This window comes from Pangasianodon hypophthalmus, chromosome 3 (assembly GCF_027358585.1).
Source record: "Pangasianodon hypophthalmus isolate fPanHyp1 chromosome 3, fPanHyp1.pri, whole genome shotgun sequence".
NCBI lineage: Eukaryota > Metazoa > Chordata > Actinopteri > Siluriformes > Pangasiidae > Pangasianodon > Pangasianodon hypophthalmus.
The window spans coordinates 8,555,884-8,582,019 of record NC_069712.1 but is presented as its reverse complement, the minus strand read 5'-3'; the positions used below and the strand labels follow the sequence as shown (position 1 = coordinate 8,582,019).

The 26,136-nt window shown below is 37.1% G+C and overlaps 1 protein-coding gene and 1 long non-coding RNA gene across 9 annotated transcripts in view; one reads left to right on the top strand and one right to left on the bottom strand.

Moving 5' to 3' along the window:
• Positions 1–11,623: 11,623 nt before the first annotated feature.
• Positions 11,624–14,603, bottom strand: LOC117596904 (uncharacterized). Of its 3 annotated transcripts, none has more exons than XR_008301427.1 (3): positions 14,466–14,603; positions 13,216–14,096; positions 11,624–12,909 (listed from the first exon to the last, which is right to left on the bottom strand). It is a non-coding gene; the product is annotated as an uncharacterized LOC117596904 (long non-coding RNA). The 3 variants fall into 3 exon arrangements; XR_008301428.1 differs by having other exon boundaries at positions 11,624–13,405; positions 13,852–14,096; XR_008301429.1 differs by having other exon boundaries at positions 11,624–13,405; positions 13,958–14,096.
• Positions 14,368–26,136, top strand: part of htt (huntingtin) — a 50,305-nt gene continuing 38,536 nt past the window's right edge. For 2 of the 6 annotated variants that reach the window (XM_053232558.1, XM_053232557.1), the window contains exons 1-8: positions 14,368–14,792; positions 20,713–20,796; positions 22,277–22,397; positions 22,571–22,630; positions 23,083–23,162; positions 23,442–23,580; positions 25,650–25,791; positions 25,930–26,108. In XM_053232558.1, the coding sequence (XP_053088533.1) occupies positions 14,692–14,792; positions 20,713–20,796; positions 22,277–22,397; positions 22,571–22,630; positions 23,083–23,162; positions 23,442–23,580; positions 25,650–25,791; positions 25,930–26,108 (906 nt within the window). In that variant the 5' untranslated portion in view covers positions 14,368–14,691. The remainder of the gene's footprint in view (positions 14,793–20,712; positions 20,797–22,276; positions 22,398–22,570; positions 22,631–23,082; positions 23,163–23,441; positions 23,581–25,649; positions 25,792–25,929; positions 26,109–26,136) is intronic. The other 4 variants (XM_026933693.3, XM_026933683.3, XM_053232559.1 and 1 more) reach the window with 3 other exon arrangements.

The window sequence follows — 26,136 nt, the reverse complement described above, 5'->3', positions numbered from 1 at the left end:
AACTAAGACCTGAGCCAGGAGAAGGCCGTTACATTAATGCCAACTACATTTTCTAGTCTATCAAGGAGAATAGCATGATTAATGTATCAAAAGCTGCACTAAGGTCAAGCAACACAAGCAAGGAGACATAACCCTGATCAGAAGCTAGTAGTAGGTCAATTACCACTTTAACCAGCAATGTCACTGTGCTATGATGAGGCCTAAATCCTGACTGATACATTTCATAAATATTACACCCATGTAGGTATGAGCATAACTGCTGTGCTACAACCTTTTCTAGGATCTTGGAGATAAGACCTGGAAGGTTTGATATTGGCCTATAGTTGGACAATTGACAGGTGTTGAGGTCAGGTTTTTTAATCAGGGATTTGATAACTGCTAGTTTAAAAGATTTAGGTACATAGCCAGTGCTAAGTGAAGAATTGATTATTTTTAGAAGAGGTTCAATTGCTTCTGGAATTATCTGCTTGAAGAAACAGGTAGGTAAAGGATCTAGTATTCAAGTTGAAGATTTTGATGAGGAAATTAGTGAAATTAGTTTCTCAAAGGGGAGTAAAACATTCTAATCGTTGATCTGATATCATTACATTATTATATACATGGTTAGTTATAAAACTATCTGGTTTTAATTTAATAGTCTGATTTTTTTGGCTGATATTTTCAATTTTACCATTAAAAAAAATTCATGAAGTCATCACTGCTATATAATGATTGTGTGCAGGTTTCTATTGTGGTCTTATTCCTAATTAATTTTGCTACAGTATTAAATAAGCATCTAGGACTATTTTTGTTATCTTCAATTAGGGTGGAGAGATACATTGATCTAGCAGCACTAAGAGATTTTCTATGGCTCAGAAGGCTCTCCTTCCACGCTGTTTGAAATACCACCAATTTAGTTTGATGCAATTTACGTTCTAATTTTCGAGTGATCTGTTTTAAGGTGTGTGTGTGTTATTAACTTGTACCAGAATGATGGGAAGAGAAAAGTATGGAGAAGGAAAGGAAGGGCTCATGATCCAAAGCATACCACATCATCCTTCAAACATGTGGAGGCAGTGTTATGGCATGGGCATGTTTGGCTGCCAATGGAACTGGGTCACTGGGGTTTATTGATAATGTGACTGTTGATAGAAGTAGCAGGATGAATTCTGAAGTGTACAGAGCTATACTTTCTGCTCAGATTCAGTCAAATGCTGAAAAACTGATAGGACAGCGCTTCACAGTACAGATGGATAACAACCCGAAACACACTGTGAAAGCAGCCCAAGAGCTTGGAAATTAAATGTTCTTAAATGGCCAAGTCAGTCACCTGACCTCAACCCAACTGAGCTGCTTTTCACTTACTGAAGACAAATCTGAAGGCAGAATGACCCACAAACAAGCAGCAACTGAAGATGGCTGCAGTAAAGACCTGGCAAATCATCTCAAGGGAGGAAACTCAGCATTTGGTGATGTCCATGGGGTCCAGACTTCAGGTAGTCATTGACTGCAAAGGATTTACCTCCAAGTAATAAAAATGATCCTAATATTTATGATTATATTAGTTTGTCCCATTGATTTGAGCCTGTGAAAATGGAGGAACTCTGTAAAAAATGGCTGTAATTCCTAAACGGTTAATGCAATATTTTTGTTAAACCCCTTGAATTAAAGCTGAAAGTCTACGCTTCAGTCACATCTTGACTGCTTCATTTCAAATCCACTGTGGTGGTGTACAGAGGCAAAATTACCAAAACTGTGTCACTATCCCAATATTTATGGACCTGACTGTATAAGACACAGAAAACATTTTTATACCTTTTGGGTTCCTGTTGTTTTGTGTTGTTTAGGTTCTTATTTGTATTTTGCATATGAATTCTTAATTTTAGCTTCTGTAAGAAAACCTTATCCCAAAGCCTTTTCATGTACTAATTTTGTAAGTTTTCACACATTTCCTTGTTTTCCCTTTGCAGAACAGAGTTAATACAGAATGGCTAACACATCTGAAGAGTTTGTAAATTCCACTCTAGATTTTTTATCTTCAGAGACATTTGAGGACTGTTTAAAGGGAAATCATTTTGGATTCATTTTCTGCTACTTGATCATGGCACTTTGCTTCTTACTTGGTACTCCAGCCCATTTATGGTGTCTCTGGTTCAATTTTTGTACTGAACAGAAAATCAAAGAAACTCAGGTGTTTCTTCTGAATCACACAATTATGGAGCTCATCTACTGTCTGGAGTGTGGTATAGAAACACTGAACATGTTTATTTTCAAAAATGACATATTGTGGTATGTGATGTATTTCTTATTTGGCCTGTCCTGGACTGGAAGACCACTGTTACAAACCTGCATTTGTATTGAACAATACTTGGCCGTCCTTCATCCAGTAACATTCTTGAGATATAAGGGTATAAATTACAGACTTGCAGCAGCTGTAGCAGCTTGGCTGATGGCCTTTGCATATGGTGTATATGAGATCAAAGCAATGACTTTCCCTGACTGTATTTATACTTTTGTATTCAGCATAGCACTTGCTGTGATTTCATTCTGCTGTGTGTCTGTGTTGTGTGCTCTGAAACACCCAGGGCGAGGAGATACACATATCACGAAGCAGACTGGTAGAGATGTAGGGAACCAACAGAAGAGAAATGCCTTTAATACTATATTTTCAGCATTGCTTCTAATTCTGTTCACCTACCTTCCTCAGGCATTACTTATCATTTTTAGTGGTACTGGAGTAGATATGCTATTGTTTGAATGTAATATTGTTCCTTTTATTACTTCTTTAAATATTTTTGGTGTGATTATTACACCATTGCTGAAACTGTACAAGGAAGGTCGTCAGAAGTGTCTAAAGGAAATTAAAGTAACACCATGAGTGGAATTGTGAGATCCACTTGAATGTGAGGCTTGAATGTTCTACAAAGAGATGTAGGTTTGAGGGAGATCATGTTGGTTTCAATGTTTGATTATCTAATTAACATCGACCAGTCCTGTTGGAAAACATGCTAAAGTGTTAAACATACTCAGTTACGTCCAATAAAGCAGCAGAACAGAGCATTCAAATACCTACACCTGTCTCAGGGGGAAATGGAGAGGTTCCAATGTGTTGTTGTTGTTGTTGTTGTTGTTTTCTTTCCTTATCTTGCAAAAATACCTGGGCTATTGCTTCGATGTAATATTGTTTACTTCATAATCTCCTTAACAGTTTATATCCTTAACAGTTGAAATAATCAAAAGGAAATTCAACACCTCTCACAATCAGAATCAGAAGTGGAATCTGTTAACTTGAAATATAAATTGCAGCATCCTGTTCTGTTTTAAGTGAGCTATATAATACGTGGTTGTACACTGGTGTTAGAGCAGCCTGTTAACTGCTTACAAATGTTTAATGCAATACCTGAAAACCTGTATGTTCCAAAAAAGTGTAGATAATTATCAGAATTATATAATTAATAATTCAGAAAGTTTCTCTATTTTTAGTGAAACATCAATATGTGCAAAAATAAAATCAGAATAAAACATTTTGTTTACTGACTGTGTACTACAGTGTGTTTATCTGGAATAGACATTTATTGTATGATCCTTTTAAACTCCTAAGACCCTTTGGCATGTCCATACTCAAATTCCTCCCTCTAAAACTATACATCTTTCCTGTTAGTTTTATTGTGGCTACTTCATAAAAGTCTAGTAATTACTAGTAATTACAATATAATAATATCTGAATAATAAGAGGACATTGGTGGAGACAGCAATAACAGACACATTAATTTAAAAACCACCAGCTGCCACTCAGGAGTATTCACTCCTGTTTCATGTTCATGCCCTTGTCAATTCCTCCATTAATCTTTAGTAAGCACTTTATCCTGGAACACTAGGGAGAATTCATCCTGGATTGGACGCCAGTCCTTTGCAGGGTAATAGCACACACATATTCATATGCTTGTTCATACCTAGTGGCAATTTATCATTGCCAAATCCACCTATCGGCATGTTTTTGGGAAGTGAAGGGAGACCTGGAGAATATGGCGGGATGAAATTCGAACACAGGGAGAACATGTGAAACTGAGAGTAACCAGAGCTCAGGAACGAACTGGGGACCCTGGAGCTGTGAGGCGGCAACACTACCCCATGCTCCAGTTGTTAAGCCATGCATAAATCCTTAATGGTTTGAATCATGTGTTTGCAAAGCTTTGCATGTTGATGGTTATTGAGTTTATTGGTTATTTCTGGTGATCTTATTTTCACTATGTTCTGTATCTAGTGATTTATGTTTTGTTTTATTATAAAAACAATGTTGCACAATTTTTATCTTTTTTCATGCCCAAGTACCTTTTAACAAAAGCTAATAGGTTGTTGAAACACTATAGGCTTTGCATCATGATGATTTCACTGATGGTTAGGGACATATTGTTTTTGTTAACTGTTGGGTTAGACACGTGTAATGTTCTGCCATCACCAAATAATAATTTGCTTTTGAGCCTTTCATGTGCTCAGTATGTTCACAATAAAAACAATGAACAACATTATTTGTTAAGCAAATGTGATCCACCTTTATTGCTTCCAAATTATCCGTATTTTACAGAAACACTCAGATCTCTGCAGCACATAAATATTGCCTCAGGTAAGACAGCATTCTTTTAAAAATACGTTTATTATACCACAGCATTGTTGAATTCTTGACTATGATTGGTCAGAAGGTGTGGATTCATTTTCTTTAACAGCAGCTCTAACGGTAGTGCTGACTGACAGAGTAATTACAGGTTTATATTAATGCACTTGGTTATTTCTACAGTAACACAGGGGCCTGTACAGTGGAAGGTCAGTATAAACAGATTTTAAAAACGTATAACTGTTCTGCACAGATCTGTTGAAGTATCTGTGAGGAGACATTTATTTAGCATTTTTGAAAGGAGTCTCCAGTGTCAGTGCTTTGTAGCAGTCACAGGTAAAAGCTGTAACTTTAAGCTGTCTGAAATGGAAAAGCCTTCAGGTAGTAAGACAAGCCATATTCTTTGGCTTATTAACCTCAGAAAAGATAGAAAAAGATGGAGGAACAATTGTTTATAGCTGTTATGAAATATTGATAACTGGAACTAATTTGTTTCATGAACGTTATATGTAACTATAAATGGATCAACCATATGACTTGTCATTTTTTTAATATCTTAAAAAATTGTTATCTTAAAAAATTGCTGTGGAATAATATGAATAAAATTGATTGTAAAGTATGCAAACATAGCAATATACACTCACTGTCCACTTTATTAGAAACACCAGTACACCTGCTCCTTTATCCAAACAACCAATTATTTAGCAGTCGCATGATGCATAAAATCATACAGGTCAAGAGCTTCAGCTAATGGGGAAAAACTTTGATGTAAGTGACTTTGACTTTGACCTTTGTGATGTGGTACAATGGGAGATACACAGCAGTAATGTGCAGCTGACAAATCCGCAGCAGTTATGTGCTGCGATCATGTCAACATGAACCAAAAGCTAAAAGGAATGTAAAGGCATATATTGTTTTTTTTTTGTTGTTTTTTTTTAAAGGAGAGAGCCTTTAAAATTTTTTTCTTGTATGACTTACTTTCTGCTTTGTTGTCTCTGCAGGGGAGGAATGATACAGGACGGCCAACACATCTGAAGAAATCATAAATTCCACTTTGGTGACTCCATTTGGATTTAATGCATGTTGAACCAGATTATGGACTTATTTCCTCCTACTTTATCATGTCAGTTTGTATCCTTGTGGGAACACCAGCTCATTTGTGTTGTCTCTGGTTGTATCTTAGTTTTGATGGCAAAAGCAAACAAACTCAAGTTTTCCTTCTGAATCACACTATAATGGAGCTTCTTTCCTGCACAGAATGTGCTACTGAAATACTGAATGAGTTTATATTCAAAAATAACAATTTGTTACTAGTGACCGGCTTCATTTTTGGTCTGTCCTGGACTGGAAGGCCGCTGATACAAACCTGCATTTGTATTGAACAATACTTTGCAGTGCTTCATCCAGTAACATTCTTGAAATATAAAGGCATAAATTATAGAATTGCAGCAGTTGCTGCAGCTTGGTTAATGGCTTTAGGATACGGTCTGTATGAGGTCTATTTCCTGACATTCACTCATCCTATTTTCAACTATTCATCGTGGCATTGGCTGTGATTTCATTCTGCTGTGTGTCTGTGTTGTGTGCTCTGAAACACCCAGGGCCAGGAGGTACACATATCACAACATGGACAGGTAGAGATGTCAGGAACCTACAGAAGAAGAATGCCTTTAATATGACCTGGCGACCTATGTTCCTCAGGGATTCCTTAGCATTTTTACTGTGGTACAAATACACTGGGTGTTACTTTATTGTAATGTGGCTCCCTTCATGACTTCCTTCAGCATGCTTAGTTTGATTATTACACCACTGCTGAAAATGTACAAGGAGGGCTATCTGGAAAAAAAAACCTAAACCAGGGAAATTAAGAAAAAACTGAATAGACCACATGAGGGAAAACTGTAGGATTCATAAACTATTCAGTGATGGGGTGAATTGACTATACTGGCTAGACCAACAAAACAGTCTGCAAGATTGTAACAAGAACTGATCATCTTTTTTTCTAATTAAACAGAATAATTAGGCAATTTCCAAAAAAGACAAAAAAAAATAAATAAATAAGAATGGACATAATATATAACTCTAACTATAATAATAACACTAAAAAAAACTAAGTCATTAACTAAGCAACTAACAAAACAGTAAAACCGCAGGGCTGTAAGAAGATGCAATTTTGAAGATGCATTTGTAGTGGTAGTCTTTACTCTTTTGATTATTTAATTAAATGTAGAGCATTTTTGAAGACTATTCCTATTATATTTTAGGCTCAGCAGTCTAGGATCTCCAATGAGAGACAAAAATGAGTGCATGGGGTGTGTGCTTAATTGAGGAAGCAGCCCGTTCAAGGGGCTGGGTTTGCCTGTTCATGGGTGTGTGCTCATTTAAAAGGCAGGCTGTTTAATCAAGCAAGGACTCTGGCTTCATGCCAGGGGTGCATGCTTAATTAGGAGGCAGCTCGCTGAAGGACGCAGCCCATTTAAGGGAGCCGGGGAGTCACAGCAGGTAGGGTCGCTGCCTCACAGCTCCATGGTCCTGATTCGGTCCTAATCTTGGATTACTGTCTGTGCTGAGGTTCAGTGCATGTTCTCCCCTTGTGTGTTTGGGTTTTCCTCTAGGTTCCTCTGACCTCCCAAAAACATGCCAGGTGTATTGGCTGTGATAAATGTGTGTGTGCATGGTGTCCTGCAACGGGTTGTGTATTTGAAAGAAATCTGTAAGACTCATAAACATTATTCAAAACCACTGATGAATAGAATGGATTACACAGAATAGTCCAGATGAACAATTTGCAAAGTGTAATGAGGGCTGATTATCTTACAATTCAAACAACTCGAAACAGAAGATAAAGATGTCGAAGTGGAGAATGACAATAATAATGCAAATTAACAAAAGGCTACAATAAGATGTGATTTTGCCATTTCTTTAGTCTTTTGATTATTAAACTAGTAAGACAGCAAAAAAGATAAGACAATCTCTATTATGTTTTAGGAAGCAAATTGGCTCAGCAGATTGTTTTCTCCCATGGGTTGCACTGGCTTTAACTAGTAGAATTTATATAATTCATATAAATGGTCATATAATAGAAATAAATGCCTACTGACCTGTTAATCTGGAGAGATTGTCTTTTAAGAGCTCTTTAAGCGTATTAGACTACTTCCTGCTCATTCCAATTGTAAATTCACTGCAATGCTGACAAATCTCCTGAATGTGTGTTGGACAAAATTTTGTTAATTGTTTTTAAATATTTAAATGTAAAAGTCATGAAAGTAACTTTAAAATATTTAAGAAGAAATGCTATGATTTTGTAAGGGTTTATCAGCATAAACCATACTGGCCATAATGTCAAATCATAATCTCAGACTCCACCATCATTTTCCTTATTTATTAATGTAATCTTTGGCATATCTGTATGATCAAACTCACGTCTGGTCAGCTGCTTCGTATTCTGGTAATGCCTTTATCTTAGTAGAATAAGTGTTTGCTGTTAAACAGGATTGTTTGGTTGTGCATGCCAGTATAATGTTATACCAGCAGGCTATTCGATGTTAGTTTATGTTGACCATCGGCATGAGTCCAGTGGGTTTTGTTCCGTTTTCTGGCTAACCAACAAGCATTTTATTTGTTATTTAAGCGTGTTTCAAACAGTCTTATAAAAGAAATTCTTAAACTGTCTATATGTGTATTCCAAATGTATTTCATTTATACAATGTTCTTAATCAATAAAATGTTCTTAACATTTTATTCCATTCTTCATTTATTGTCTTATTGCCTTCATTGCATTTTGTATCTTGTGTTAGTTAGCTGTGTAAACGTTTCCTGTAGTTAAGATGATCATTTTTTTGGTTGTAGCTATGTTACTGCAATTGTGTGCATGTAAAATGTAACCACCGAGTAAACTTGAGGAAAAATAAACTTCACCAGAGTTTACAATAAAGTTCTATTCTGTTATTTTCTATTGTTAAATTGAGACCAATATGTAATCTTACCCATGAACATATATTTTTATAAGTATCTATTTTAGATAAAATGTGCAAAATATATACAGGCATAACTCTAACTAAAAAAATCCCAATACTTAAGTTTAATTTGTGTGTGCATGGTGCCCTGCAGTGGACTGGCATCCCACCTGTATTCCCTCCTTGTGCCCTGTATTCCTGGGACACGGTCTGGATCTACTACGACCCTGAACAGGATGCAGTGGTTACTGTAGATGATTGAATGAAAGAGTCAATCATCTACAGTACCAAAACACACAAATAAAAACAGCAACTCAACATTAAAAAAGAACCCAAAATGACATAACTAAAAACTAGGAAAAAACATAAAGTAAAGATTTTACAAAATGAGGAGTTGGATTAAACCAAAGAGTAAGAAACCAAACAGAGTACAGGGCACAAGAACTTTACACTCACTTCTGAAGATAACTTAACAGCAACTAAACAAGATAACATTACCAGAATGATATGGCTAAACAACATGTACTAAACCTAATAACACTGTCTCTTTTGCACCTCACACTTAATGCTACTTGAAGTTTTGCTGCATTTCATTGACTTTGTACTTGTACTTTGTTCAGTGACAATAAAGTTGAAACTAATCAAATCGAATCTAATAACATTGAGAATAAGAATGACATTAACAAGGAAGAAACATAAATGAAGACATTTGTCAATTTAATTTAATCATGGGCATTACATTAACAAGACACTGACAAGTTATAAACAATTCCAAGAGCTTTTCTGGTTATTCCTTATGACAAGCTTTAGTTTGAAGCATACTGCATGAATGGTAAAGGGAGTGCACAAAAGGGAAGCTTACCCCCTATCAAACCAAGTCGATACTCTGGCATTGCTCGATGAGAACTGTTTATTCGGTGCAATGCATTTAACATCTGGATTTTACAATATTAAAGAGGATAGCTACAAATACACTGCCTGTACCAAGCCACTAGGCCTCTTGAATGTAACCTGGTGAATCAAAGGCTCTAGTCCAACCACATTTTGAAGAATATTTATGTCCATATTTGGGGAACAAAACTACATCTTCTGTTTGCAAGGAGTAATATAAAACTTGCCCCCAAGAAATGCCACTTTCCCAAGCATACTGCAAAATTCCTGGACATGTCTCATGTAGGCATCTAGACAACAATAAGTAGAATGGAAATCTCTGATCTAATGAGGAGGTTAGGAAGACATATGAAGTAAAGAACACACAGTCATTTCTCAGGATGGTGAATTATTTTTTGTATTTCAAGCAGGACAAAAGCACAAACAGGGGACAAAAACTAAAGGATTTAGTTTGTGTAGTTCCTCAAACTTGTGAAAGAGGACTGGAGACAGTTTTTAATTCATTGGGTTTGATACAGGTCAGTAATCAACAATAAACAATGCAATAACAAAAAATTACAACGAAGTGTCCATTAATACTGAATCAGTGTGTGCAAATTTAGCAGATTATTTGAAAATGTTGCAATTGTACAAATGGACTGAAACCAGTAGCAGCAGGAGTGATTGCTGTAGATGTGTAGCATTAGTGACTATGCATCAATACCATCAGAAGTAAGAAGTCTTTGCAAACATTAAGGCAGTCCAGATGGAAGTAACCAGGGCTTTGCAGCACTCTCTGCAAGCATCTATGCGTTGAGTTTTCTGATGACAGAAAACTTAGTTTCGAGACTCTGTATCTTTTGCCAGAAAAAGGGGCAGAAATATGAGCTGTGCTGGGTGGGAAGGGTCAGAGGACATTTTTAAAGATCTTTTTTGATGTAAATCTCGATTGTTAATTGTTAAGTGGTGTTAAGTGGTGTTGGCAGACCCTGATTTCAGAGATTACCTGAGGCACTGAGAAGATATGTAGTATAAAAAAAGAATCTTTTACAATCTGTGGTACACTTTCACTTAAGGCAGATGCAATGCCACACACAAGCAGGTTAAGGAGTACATTGTGGTGTTGGTACAGTAAATGCCATCAGCAAAACACCACAGCAAAATAGATATGTAGATATCTGTATTTGGGCTCAAATTAGGCAAAAAATTATGCTCTAGAGTTTTTTTTTTTTGTTGTTTTTTTTTTTGCTTCTATTCTGAATCCACTTACACTATAAGCCCATTTCAGTTAGGATCAACCTAACCTGGATTGCTGAAATTTAATCAGCTGTTAGACTTGACATGTCATGTTGAGTTTATTCATTCATGCATTGATTCATTCATTCATCTTCAGTAGCTACTTTTTCCTGGTCAAGGTGAGGTGGGGTGATATGGCAACGCTATCCTCTGTACCCACACTTCAATCAAGTGAAGTTCATTAATTCATGAGAAATACAGTATGTCCTGTTTTATTTCCTTGTTAAGAAATGTATAACTATACATAATGTTTACTGTACTGAAGGTATTATGCATATTGTCGCACAGATTAGGATGCCACCTATTGGACAAACACAGTAGCATGCCTACAACACATCATTCAAATAAGAAAAATAAATCATCAAATACGCTGTTTTTTTTTTTTTTTTTCAAATTTGAACCTGTGCTCAGTTTGTGGAACATGAATTATTCCTATTCACAACAAAAACAGTGGTCATGTTCAAACAACAGTTTTTGAATAGCAAATGTGCTTCATATTTATAACTTTGACTGCTCGATATTGCACACAATCTTTCAGAAGTCTGGCAGAACTCATACATTGTTCCACAGGTAAAGATGCATTTTAAATTCTGAAAAATATTAATTACATATTATTCTTTATGCTACTGTTTAATGAATAATATACCGTAGTTAACCTAAAATAAATATAAAATGTTTTTAAAAAATGAGTAATCTTGAACATTACACTTATCCCTTGTGGAAAAACTATGCATATGCTTTTACACAATACTACAGTGCCTTGGAGAATTATTGGCACCTTTCATGAAAATGAGCCAAAATTAATATATAAATGAATGCAATGAGTGATATTTTGAACTTAAACAAAACATGCAAAACATGATTTTGTATACCATTAATTATTTCTATTTTTGGATGAATAATGCTTGGACAGTGTATTGTGCATGTGTACTGCGTTCTTGTTCCCGATGGTGTCAAATTTGGCTTAGATGTGCCAAGGCTATTTGTAAATCATCCATCTCCTTATGTATAGATTCGAGTATGTCTAGTTTGCTGTTGATGGACTGAGGCAAACTCAGATCAAGGTGCAAAAAGATCATCCATATATCTGTCTGTCTGTAGCAGAATCTTCTTCCTGTTTTTGGGGTGATTAGTTCCATTTTCTAGATCGCAATTTTTGCATTTGTTGGCCATTATATCTTTCACAAATCAGTTTTATCCACAAAATTCTCAGGTTCCTCCACTTTAAAACCTCTTCTCAGAGATTCATCCTTTTTCTTTAGTCAAATGTTTTAGCAGCAGAATTCGGGCATGTTAAGTCCTTTCAATTATTGTGGTGTTTAAGAACTCATGTTGCATAACAAAAAGAAATGTTTATTTTATGCAATATTTTATGAAGTTTGCCTTAAAAAAATGAAAAATTCATATTTTTAAAGACTTTGAGCCATTTCCTGTCTCATTATTCACACTGACTCTGCATATGCAAACATTAGCTGTGCGGATATATTTGCTTTTTCCATGTCCTCATACATTCCCTTACTGTCTCTCTCTGCAGAACAGAAATAACACAGGATGGAAAACACATCTGAAGAGTTCATCAATTTCACTTCAGCTTTGTCTCCACTGGGTACAAGTGATTGTTTAAATGACAATATGTTTGAAATTATATTGTGCTACTCTGTTATGCTACTCTGCTTCATTGTGGGAACACCAGCCCATTTGTGGTGTCTCTGGTCCTATCATCACTTTGACTGGAAAAGCAAACAAAGTGTAATTTTCCTTCTGAATCACACAATAATGGAGCTTCTCTTCTGCATGGAATGTGCTCTTGAAATACTGTATGTGTTTTGCTTCAAGAATGACAAATTGTTAGTTGCAGTCACTTTTATTTTTGGCCTGTGCTGGACTGGAAGACCGCTGATACAAACCTGCATTTGTATTGAACAATACTTGGCAGTGCTTCATCCAGTAACATTCTTGAGATATAAGGATATAAAGTACCGGATTGCAGCAGTTGTACCAGCTTGGTTGGCAGCCTTTGGATATGGCCTGCATGAAACCATGGAACTGATATTCCCAGAGCCTGTTATAAATGTTGTCCTCTTTACAGCATTGGCTGTGATTTCATTCTGCTGTGTGTCTGTGTTGTGTGCTCTGAAACACCCAGGGCCAGGAGATATGCGTATGACCAAGCAGAGAGGTAGAGATTTAGGCAACCTACAAAAGAAGAATGCCTTCAATATGATCGCTTCAGCCTTGCTTATAGTCTTGTTGACTTACCTCCCTTACCTAATAGTTAGTATATGTGCTGCAGCACAAATAGATAAAAAAATGCTTTATTGTAATATCCTTCCCTTTCTGAGCTCTTTTACTGTTTATGGTGTGATGATTTCACCTGTGCTGAAAATGTACAAGGAAGGCCATTTAAAATGCTTTAAATTAAGGGCAATCAAAGATACCTCATGAGGTGGAGTTAATAAAGCAATAAGCATTAAAATAATAGCTGATTTTGATTGATTTTACTTTGAACACAGAGATGAGTGGAAGGGTTGTACGTCAGGCAGTGTAGAGCTCACAGCTCTAGGGTCCCTGGTTTGATCCTGAGCTGGCGTTGCTGTCTGAGTGAAATTTCTTTGCAGGTCCTCTCTGTGTTTGCATGGCTTTCCTCTGGTTTCTGTAGTTCCTCCGGGTTCTCTGGATAGACTCTGTGACCCTGCCCAGGACAAAAGCGGTTACTGAAGATTGAGGAATGAATAATAATGTCTATTTATGTACTAAATTAAAATTTGTACAGCAAAGTAAAAAGTACTTTACATACAAATAGCATTAACTACTGTGTAAGCTATGCTGTGCTGTAACCCATTACACACATGCTTTCTCTCTCTCTCTCTCTCTCTCTCTCTCTCTCAGGCTCTGTATTGATTTTTGGTTGCTGTTGTGCATGTTGCGGTTTTAAGGCTGCTCTTGAATGTTTACTCTTGTTTTATTTTACCGAAAGATACACTATATGGCCAAAAGTTTGTGCATACCTGAACATCACACCCACATGTAGGCCTTCCTTAAACTGTTGCCATAAAGTTAGAATCACACAGTTATATAGAATGTCTTTGTATGCTGTTGCATTAAAATTTCCCTTCACTGGAATAAAGAGACCCAAACCTGTTCCAGCATAACAACGCCCCTGTGCACAAAGGGAGGTCCATGAAAACATGGATTGCCAAGGTTGGAGTGGAAGAACTCGAGTGTCCTGCATGCAGCCCCTGACCTGAACACTTTTAGGATGATCTGGAACACCGACTGCACTCCAGACCTCCGCGACCAACATCAGTGCAGACCTCACTGATGCTCCTGCGGCTGAATGAACACAAGTCCCCACAGCCATGCTCCAAAATCTAGTGGAAAGCCTTCACAGAAGAGTGGAGATTATTATAACAATAAATTATAATAAATGTGGAATGAGATGTTCAAAAAGCACATACGAGTGTTACAACATTTAGTCATTTAGTTAATTATACGTTCATGGAAATTATTATAAATCATGAAAAGTAAATGTAATATTTATTTATTCAGCTTTCCACTAGCTTGCTTTATAATAAAAGCCTCTTTGTTTTGTTCCTGCATTTATTTACTTTTTTTTTTTTTTTTTTTTTGACCTGTCCGCCTGGGGACTTTTATTTTGATGAGTGTTTAGTAACCCGGAAGTTGCTGCTACATTGTTTCTCGCCTGATACTGGTTCAAAAATGGCAGATGTCAGAACCCGATGGAGTATCACCTGCGTCCCGTTCATTTTCTCCGGATTTTTGGTGATTTCCTGAAGTGCGTGGAGTTTAAATCGGAAAGTCACGTTAACCTTTGTCGTGTTATCCCTTATTATTTGCGGTATTTCACATTGGCCGCGCGCGACTTGTTGCTAAGCAAACTGGCTAATCCGAAATTTGTAAACATTGGCTAGCTAGCGATTCATTCCCCGGGCTAGCTAAGCTAACGGTTTAAAAAAAATGGCCACTATGGAAAAATTAATGAAAGCCTTCGAGTCACTCAAATCATTCCAGCAACAACAGCAAGGCCCGCTGTCTGCAGAGGAGCTTGTCCAGAAACAGTAAGTAAAGATGTGACATTTTCACCAAGCATAATGTTTGTATTGGTAGCTAGGTAGCTAAAGTTAAGTGCTGACAGCGCTAGCTTATCTTAGCCGTTAACGTTTTCACGTGACCTATTTCTGGTCGAGCGGTTTCTAATCCTGATCCTGAGCTAATGTTAACATGAACATTCCACCTGCACTGATCTCACACACACACACACACACACACACACACACACACACACACACACACGAGCGGTTAACCTGATGAAGCGCTTATTTAACACCGTTATGTGATATAAAGTGTACTTAAAGGTGCAATAGTCAATATTTTTCATTTCGTACTAATATAAATAATGTGGAAAATAATGTATAAAAGATAAATAATAATAGTTTAAGCTATTGTCTCAGGACAAGTGTATTACGTGGATGAAAAAACCCCAGTTTGGAAACCTGACTTCCGGTCCGGAATTGTTTGTTTGTTTTTGGAATGGCCTCCTGTCAGTCATTTTAAAGACACGCCCCCAACACCCCGTCACATCCTCATACATCATTCTAAACATGCAGCTTCTCCTCATAGAGTTGTAACTTTGGCTTTAAAGCATTTTGTTTTTATTGCAGAACAAGAACACTCACACACACACACATACATACAGAGGATTTACAAAACAAACGTACCCGCTGTTCCAATCCTAATAATGCCAAAAAAAATACAAAAATGAACCAAATATCATTTAATGTATTAATAACTTATAAAGAGGAAAGATTTCAAGTATTCTATACAATTGTTTTGCTTTTTGATTTCTTACATCTTTTAGAGTCTCAGTATCTTGCATCAGTTCAGATTTATATTGCAGGATGTTAAGATTTAAAGCACTTGAATGTCCGAGGGCACTGGAAAGCGGTGTCATAACAGTTCTTGATAAGGGTAACTAGCATGCTAACTTTAGTTTAGCCACAAACCATAAGTTTTGGGGGGGGTGGAGCTTTGTGGAAATAGGAGCAAGCTCAATGAGGTAAAAAAAAAAAATTAAAATCTTATTCAACTCCACCCATTTAACTGAGACTGATTTTTCACAAATCTTACCTAATGCACCTTTAATTAAGGTACTGTAAATGCTTAAGCTCAATCCAGTTTTATTTGTTCAGCATTTTAACAGTAAACATTGTTCTAAAGCAACTCTACTGAAATCCGGATGGACAGTACTGTGCAAAAGTCGACGAAGAAATGCTGTAAATATGTGAATATGTGAATGCTGTATGTATCGGCTGCTCCTGTTACGGGTCGCCACAGCGGGTCATTGGTCCGTATATTTGATTTGGCACAGTTTTTATGCTGAATGCCCTTCCTGATGCAACCCTCCCTAATTTTTATCCGGGCTTGGGACCAGCACTGAGAGTGCACTGTCATGTTCAACCCCAGTGGCTGGGGTCGGTTCCCTGGCTGGGAATCGAACCCAGACCGCGCCAAGACCTAACCACTAATCCTCCAGGAATATGAACTCTAAAGACGCCTTCAGAAATAATGAAATTAAACATTTCTACATAGAACAATACTCTAAAGAAAAAAAGAAAAAAAGCAGTAATAAAGTAAACAAAGTTCATATTTGGTGTGACATAGTAGCCTCAGGTACAATCTGTGAAGTTTTATAAAGAAATTCGCTGTACGTTTTGCTGAGCATCGTGTAGAATCTGCCACAGTTCTTCTGGAGGTTTTGACTGTCACACTTGCAGGTAAAACCCAACAGACTTCATTGTGTTTCGTTTTCTGAAAAGTGGTCTGTTATGAAATATGTTACTTTCTTTACTGACATACCAACATGTTCCTGCAACATTTAATTTTTAGTTGGAAAAGTAATGTTCAGAAATATAAAAAGTTGTTGTTCTGACTCAATAATACAGAAATTATACAATAAACTGTAGCTGTGGATCCCTAATGAGCAAGTCGGAGGTGACGGTGGCGAGGAAACACTCTTTGAGAGGAACATTTAGAGAAACTCCAGACTCAGAAGGGAGAACTGTTCTGGGTGACGCCGGAAAATGGGATTATTAATCAATGTCGTTGTAATTAGTGGTGTTACAGTGTGAAATTTTTATGTTTGTTAACCTAATCTAAAAATATCACAGTTTCACATTATTGCAGTATTAATCGACTATTTAGAAACACAGTGCAAATGATCTTGAGTACTTTGTCCAAATATTTCTTTGCACATCCTTGCATATATAACAAAAAGCAAAATGATTGCTCAAATCCCCTAATTTATCCTTATTTCTTAAAGATATTTTTTGAGAATGATTTTTCCACGTAATCTCTTATCAGCATTTGTCATGTTATAATCTGAAAGGGAGAGTGTCTGAAAGACGAGGTGACTCGCTGAGCCAAAAACAAAACATAAAAATCTAACTAGCCTAGCAGTGTTCAGCGCTCCTTAGTCAAAAATAGTTTATTTTGTGTAGTCGTGGTCAGCAGTGCTGTGTTTTTCTGAGCATTTTCTAGCTGTCGTATATGATAAGGTGCTGAACATGCTAGGAGTGACAGCAGAACAGCAATATCTCGTACAGTGTTGCTTTCTGACTGCATACAGTGTTTACAATGTTTACAGTTTATTATTCTTCTTATTTGCTTAGAGTACATTAATAATTTAGAGTACTGTATGTGCAGTATCTCATACTATGTCACTTTCTGACTGCATACAGTGTTTACAGTTTATTATTATTTTCACTTGCGTAGATCACATTAATAATTTTGCATGGTCTTTTGTCTGTGCTCAGTGTTTACAGGTTGCTACTTTTGTATTACCGTTATCATTTTGAGCTGTGTCTGGGTAGGAGTGTGCTGTAGCACAAGAATTTCACTGTATATAGATGCAGAAAGCACTCTTTATGCGCATAACAGTAAACCTGAAACTTGAACCAGTAGCGGATGAAATGGTTAAAAAAAATTTGGCAGAGAATTGGAGGTTGCTGTTGTACGATTTAGGGCGAGGAGTCCAGAAGGAGGGGGCTGTGAAAATTTTGTAGAATCTCAGCCAGACACAAAGTGGATGAGAACCGCTGGAGTAAGGAGTTTGATTGTGTGTGATGAACAGGTAAAGGGCAATAGACGGAAATGTAAGTAAAATTTATTGATATAGCGCTATTCTAGACAGTAGTCACATAGTACTTCGCAATATATATGAGAGTAAATGTATTTTAATCATCATTGGTGAGGTAACTGGCTGATAATACACTCTGTCTTACTGAGAAACCGTGACACTATAACAACCCTAGTTTTCATGTACAGAACAGTATGTTTAGTACAGTGTGTATATTATAGTACAGTATAGTTAATGCTCCAGCTTGCATCTGCACTACTAAATAGCCAGATGTTGTAGGTAAAATTTCCTGTGCAGGAACTAATGCTGCATTCGACTTACCTCGGAAATGGGAAGTCAGAGTCGGAGTTCGGAATAACGTCATTTTTGAGCTATAAAGTGAGAAGAGAAACAGGGAAGACTCCATGTCTTTTGTTATCAACAATCTACCCTGCTAACTATGATGAGTGTTGTATATTTTCCTCCTCAAACAGTGATCTGTGTAGTCAGTGTTATAGATTTAACAAGTGAATATCTGTGTGTTGATTGATCTAAAGCAAATACTTGTATATAGACTATAACTCATTTAAAGGGAAGAAGAGCTGCTTTGTTTACTGTTCATGCTGTGAGAAGCCACGTCACTTGCTGAACTCGGGGTTGAGGAGACCATCCCGTGTAGGAAGTCCTACCTTTCCTAATCGGAGGTCAGAAATTACAAGTCGAATGCAACATAATAGCTCTACCTGGTCACTTCAGCCACAGAGTTTTACAAATAATACAGCTTGACCTTGAACTTATTAGTAGTACATTGTAAATTCCAAAAACATACATTATATGTATGGAATTCACTGTTTTGAAGGAGTGTTGCAAACGATTTTCATTGTCACAGTATTGACACTTGTAACTCAAGGTGCGCTGATCTGATATTCGGGCTGAAATACTGGACTGGCTTCAGATTTGATTTATTTGCTGATTATCATGTGAGCACTGGTGATGTCTACTGGCACGCCACTTGTCTTAAAGCCTGTCGCAGCATGACCTGTTAGATTTTGCATTACTCTGCGTAAAAAGTTTGCAGAACGCCAACATGGAAAGGCGGGAGAGGTGTATCCTCAGAGGAATGGATCTGGAGCATCAAAAACAAAAAAATTAAACATAAAGTCTTAGTAACTGTCACTTTGATTAGATCTCTGAGTCTGTTTTTTTTTTTTTTTTTTTTTTTTTTAAACATGACATGCACGTCTTAGACTTATGTGATGTGTGAATCTTTGCTCAAGGAAGTACATGTGCATGATTTCTGTTTTCTTATAGCAAGCTTTACGATGATTTCAGCTTGTGATAAGGAGTGTTTACTGAGGTACTATTTTGGCACCCTGGACTGATTTTTTTTTTTTAACTGATGAACTGTAATCAGTGAGCAGTCTCTGTTGTTTCAGAGTATGTCTATGTAGCAATTTACTGATAAATGCACATTTGCTAGTACATGTCTGTAGACCTTACATACGTAATAAACGCTTAATAGTGTATTAGGCGATATCACAAAAATAATTTACATGTAAGGAATGTAACACATGACTGATCGTGCTGCTATGTGAAACTAATCCATGTGCAAGTGTGGTAAGTGTGTGTATAACAGCATGGTCTGAAGTGTGTGACTCTGCTTATACCACAGTGATTTGTCAAAGATTACAATGTTTAAATATGTGTGTTGCATTTTAACGGTTTATAGTTAGATTAATGTTGTCAGGTGTCTGAGAGACATCTTAAGAAGTTGTTACAAGTTAATTCCTGTTCTCACTTATCTTATAGCTGTGATAAACAGTCATTTCTTCACCACTCTCTATCTCTCTCTCTCTCTCTTTCCTTCCTTTAAAAAAAAAATGCAGCTTGTCATTTTACTGAAAAACTGGAAAGCATAAACCCCTCTGTCCTGAAAACTTTCCTGAGAAACTCTGATTTTTACAAAGAGCTTACAACCGAGAGTCCTTCCATAAATGTTAAATAAATGTCTCCTAAAAAATATCACCACATCAGAGATTTGTTAAACAGCACATTTTTTCCCCCTGTTTGTTACTAGTCTATAGTCTTAAACTATAAAAACTATAACATATTAGACCAAACACATTAATATAAACCTGAAGTTCTAATCAGCTGAATCTACTGTTCGTGCTGTTATACAAAAATAATGCACACCTTCTGACCAATCAGATTCAAGAAATCACCCTCACTGTGGTATAAGACCAAGTAAGAAGAACAAGTATACATCAACACATCAAGAAACCTCATAAGCCCTATCTGGATAGGATCAGTGTCTCTAATAACATTTTCACACATCTCCTCTATCATCTTCTTAAATTAACACAAGACAAATGTCTTTCTGCAGAGTTATTTTCCCTTCGAACCTGGATGTTTGCAAAGCATCACACTTCATGTATAGTTTTTACAGCATTATCAGTTTGAATAAAGAGAACATTTGATCATTTTCAATGTTTTGTCTACCTTTGGATTATTAAGAAACTGAGGTTGATATGACTGCTCATTATTTTATTAATATAAACTACATGATATTGAGAAGTACATGAATATAAAGTGGTTTTATATCTGTAACTATCATTATAGTAGGATCTTTAATTAGCTCGCTTTATCAGGCTTTTCAACAGACTGTTAAGTCTAATGTGCAGAGTTACAAACGTCAGTCAGACATTATAGTGCGCCTCAAATCTTCACTGACTTTAAGGGCCATTGAATAGTAATGTGTAACTTATATAATGTATAAAATGATGTACAGGCTATTTTCTCATTTTTTTTTTCAAATTGTTGATTTTATACAGTACTGTATAAAAGCTTTTCATTTTTCTCTCCAGGAAAAAAGATCTCGCGACAACCAAAAAGGACCGAGTGACTCATTGTTTGACGATATGTGAGAACATTGTAGCACAGTCTCTGAGGTAGGAGGCAATCTCACAGCCAATTCATTTTAGTTTTTATAAGATTTGGTCAGGTTTCATGAGTCATCCTCAAAAAAAAAAAAAAAAATCATGTCCTATTCATGAGTACTCAACAAATATACATGTACACAAGTACCCAAATGTAACTGCTGCACAAAATGCCATTCTGCCATCCTGAGTATCCCAACAAGACTGAATAATCTTAACCCATAGATTAGTTCATTACTGAGGACGTGTTTATGCTGTGTACAGTGAGGAGAACTGAACAGAGCATGTTAGTCCTCGTGTCATTAATACTCAAGGAGGAAAGAACCTCGTCAGTCACCTGATTGGAAATGAACATTTTAGGATATTAATACATGAACGACTGATTTATACCGGGTCTCAGATTAACACGGATCAAAATGCCACGCTGGTTAAAGGGCAGCTCAGCAGACATTAATATCCTCAGGATGATGACAGACGGTCAGGTGCTGTGTGAAGATTCAGAAGCGTACCAATTCACAACACGCTTAGCAGCTCCGGCTGTGCTTTGGTTACTAAGGAAACCACTTTTTCCACTTTATACTTGAAAACAAACCTTGGGAGGGTTTTAAGGTGTAGATTTGTGGGTTTCTTTCCTTATTGTTCCAATGTGCTAGTTACAGTACGTTACAGTAATCATGTCACCTGGACTGTGCTCGTTTCTGTATAGAAGTCAACAGTCTTGTTCTATCATCCTGATTCTTTTACAATATGATTTAGATTATTCAACCAGCTGCATGCATTTAAAAACAAAAACAAAAAAAAAAAAAAACACTTCAAATGTAAAATGACAGACAGGCAACATGGTGGTGTAGCAGAGGCCAGGGTTCAACCTTAAGCACCGGTTACTGACTGCATGGAGTTTTGCATGTACTTCCTGTGGCCATGTGGCTTTCCTTTGGGTTCTCTGGTTTCCTCCCACCTCTCAGAAACATGCTACTGGTGATTGGCTACTCTGAATTGCCCCAGGTGTGAATGAATGTGAGTGTGTACAGCATTGTGCTCTGTGTTCCAGGAAAGGTGCAGTGACACACACACACACACACACACCACGACCCCGAACAAGATAGTTAATGTAGAGAAATAAATAAACTGAATGAATTAGCGGCATTGGCTGAAAAATAATTAAACCTTGAGGACAGCATTTTTTTCCAACAAGAATGTCATTTAAAACTTAACAATTTAAAGCTCTGAATCCAGATTGTTACATTGTAAAAGCAACTCACCCTTTTTATATGTTCAATAATAAAGTCATTAATTAATGATTGTTATCTTTTTGGGGAATGTTGTGTGGAATGAGTGTACTTATTGTTGTTATTATTATCTTTTTTTTTTTTGTCCAATGTACAAGACCAAGTCAAATTCCTGTATGTACATCATACTGGCTATTAAAGAGATTCTGATTTTGATCTGATTCTGATAATGTCTCTTTCATGCACTACGGCTCTGGCACCAGGACGTCCCCAGAGTTCCAGAAACTTCTAGGAATTGCCATGGAAATGTTCCTGCTGTGCAGCGATGACAAAGAGTCCGACGTCAGGATGGTTGCAGACGAGTGCCTGAACAAAATCATTAAAGTGAGTTCTTCCATGCTTCTTATTCCTGAAGTCTGTGCTTGGTTATCTTTTTTCTTTAAAGGAGAAGTCTTGAAATGTATTTAATTATTGGATTTTTTTTTTTTTTTGAAAACCTGTTGACGTGAAATAATGCAGAATGAAATTTTATTTGTTTCTCTCCGTTCTCTCTCTAGGCGTTGATGGATTCCAACTTGCCTCGATTGCAGCTTGAGCTTTATAAGGAGATTAAAAAGGTGCAGTAGACGTGTTTAGTTTTTCCTCAGTAAAACGCATTCCATGTTCAACGTTCATCATAGTCATGAAAAATGTGCGTGTACAACATTGTTATAATGAGATGGTATACATTTGGTATGGTTTGTTTTGTTCGCTGATTATATTTTAAAAGAAGTATTTGTAGAACCTTTGGCTGCCTGTCAGGTGACTTGAACATGAACATGACCCAGTTCCTCCTACGAAGCTGCTTATGCTTTGTGGTTTGCATTTAAAGGCTCAGCACAGTCATTTCCAGGGAGAACGAAAACAGCTGTCAAATGAAGAAACCGAGCAGATCCAATGCATATTAATATTTTGAATTCTAAGCTATCTTTAACGTTGTTTGATGATTGTAGGTCTGGAAATACATTTAAATGTTCCAAACTGCACCTTTAAATAACTCGAGTGTTCTCTATACATCTTATTTTTTCAGAATGGTGCCTCTCGGAGCCTGCGGGCAGCGCTGTGGAGGTTTGCTGAGCTCGCTCATCTCGTGCGTCCGCAGAAATGCAGGTACGATAAGCAGGCTGCACTCACATTTTAAGCACCTACATTAAATTGGCCACAGCTTGCTGTAATAATTGTATGTCTCCCAGATGTAACTGTCTCGTTACATATTCAGAATTGCTAATTCATAGTCACATTCTTTTTTTTTTTCAGAATTACATTTGTTTGTGTATAAAAGTTTTAGCATGAATTTAATCCCAGTAGTAGAGTTTGTAATTTGATTTATATGACATTAAACAACAGTTTATTTGTACATAACTGGCGCTTTCTCCCCACGTGTCTCAGGCCGTACCTCGTGAACCTGCTGCCCTGCCTGACACGGATCACTAAGCGACAGGAGGAGACGGTGCAGGAGACTCTGGCTTCCTCCATCCCCAAAATAATGGCAGCCCTTGGGAACTTTGCCAACGACACTGAAATCAAGGTACAATAAGAAACTCCAGTGAAGAACAAAATGATTTATATTAATGTTATTGTTATTCATTTCAGAGCTTTGCTTTGCATAGTGAATGAAACAAGGACAGTATGCGCTTTCATCCTGAAACCTACCTTCACAGCTCAGGAATCGGGAGTTTTCATTTATAGTATCATACAGTATTGCATTCAATATTCTTTCTTTTTTAAAAGGAAATCTGAAGCTCTTTGATTTTTTTTTTTTTTTCTAATTTCCTGAGCAAGTCCAGTCTCACAGTGGAGCTTCAGATTAATTGCTGAAATGATCATCAGACCTTTTAGCATGCACTGAAGTGTGGAATAGACATGTGACCTTGTTTATGTCATGTGACTGTAATACAGGGGATCAGCTGGGGATCTAACATGTTTTTCTGCTTCAGTGTTGTTGGTGTCTTTCCTGCTCAGATTCCAGGCATGAGAGCATGAGGATGACCTCATATTCTAAATGTGGAGAGTGACTCATTCAGATTGGCTTCAATTATCCATGATCTCTCTCTCCCTCCCTCCCTCCTACCACCCTCCTCCCACTGACTCTCACTTGCTCTGTCTTACTCATTCACCCACTTTCCCTTACATTTTCCCTCTGGAGTGAAATGGAGGTTGTTTTTTCTTTAAACTGGCATTATTTTCAGTGTCTTTGTTCAGATGTTCAGTGTCTTTGTGGTTAATGAGATTGTCACACTGAAAACATAGTAGTCTTCTCACCTTTTAATTGAAATAAAAATATTTTAAAAAACAATATCTTATCTTATCTTATCTTACAATCTTATAAAATTAGTCACATTTATTGAAATCCGCCAAAATGTAAATGAAGCAGAGTTTCAATTGTATCTAATTGTTTAAGAGCTCATAAGTGGTCATTCATGACTTTATGTTACACTATGAGGTGGCATGGAGGCTTATTCCCTTAGTTAATCATCAACGTGGGAAAGATTAGAGAAATGAAAAGAGACAAAGGTGTATTGGTCTTCATAAATCAGGCAGTGGCTGTAAAATTAGTGGCCTGAAAATGCTCATAATCACTGTCAGGAAAATAAATTAAGAAGTTTAAAACATCTGGAGCTTGTATGAACCTGCCTGGGGGAGGACGCAAGTGCGTTTAGCCTCCACACACAGTATGAGCCGTTTCTTTGATTTAAACACTAGCATAAGCTCCTGGAGTTTTCCTGGTGGTGGAGGTGGAGGATCTATGAGGTTGTGCTGGTGTTTTTCCTCCTTGTTAGGATGTATAACATCATGGTCTCGATTAGCTGCCAAAAAACTACAGCTGGGACATGGTTGGATCTTCTAGCAGTGATCCAAATGATATGTCCAAATCCACATAAATAAAATTCACTGACCACAGAATCAAGCTGTTGACGTTGATGTTCTACTGACTGAAACCCCAGTGAAAACCTGTAGGTGAGCTAAAGAGGAGTCCACAAGAGAGAACCCAGGACCATGGAGGCCCTCTTTCTTGCTCTGTATTCTCCAGTCTGATCAAGCATTATTAAGCATACTCTGTACTATTACACTGGCAAAGGGAGGAGGCACAAAGTACTAAATGCACTGCTACCAGTAATTGTGAATATCTAATTTTGGTTTTTATTTTCTTAGAATAAATTTCCATCAATTAAAGGATAGGTTTCTCTCATATTTTTGGTGAGACTAAGCTAACTAACCACAATGACGCTTTTCCACCCACAATCTTTTTTTTTTTTTTTTTTTTTTCTTTCCCCCAAACCTCTGTTTACCAATGATTAGCTGATGGTTTATATATATATATATATATATATATATATGTGTGTGTGTGTGTGTGTACATATGTACATTGAATATCTCGTGTGTGTGTATATATGAGATATTCAATGTCTTTTACTTATATTATAGACACTGATTTAAACAGCAGGATGTATGCTTGCTTGGTTTGCAGTTAGTGAGGAAATGAGGCAAAAATGTTTTTTTTTTTTTGAAGAATACTTAGTAAGTGGTGCAGGCCATTTCTTTTGGAGATTGAACAATTGTGTTTTTGTGTGTGTTTGTGTGTGTTTGTGTGTGTAGGTGCTTCTAAAAGCCTTTGTGGCAAATCTGAAGTCCAGCTCTCCCACTATTCGGCGCACAGCAGCCAGTTCAGCTGTCAGCGTTTGTCAGCACTCGCGCAGAACCAACTACTTCTACACTTGGCTCCTTAACGTGCTGCTAGGTGTGAAGCACACGCACACACGCACACACACACACACACTACTCCAACACTCATGCATACATCTCAGGGCTTTCATTTTCTCTTTTCTCTTTCTCTCTTTACACATTCTCTCCACATATGTTTTCTGTTCTTTCCTAGGTCTGGTGGTGCCGGTGGATGAGGAACACTCAAGCCACCTGATTCTGGGTGTGTTATTAACCCTGCGCTACCTGATGCCCCTGCTGCAGCAGCAGGATGCGAGCACCAGTCTGAAAGGCAGCTTCGGTGTCATGCGGAAAGAAGCGGACGTGTCCCCCACACCTGAACAGCTCATCCAGGTGCGATCGCTTTGTAGAATGTGTCTTT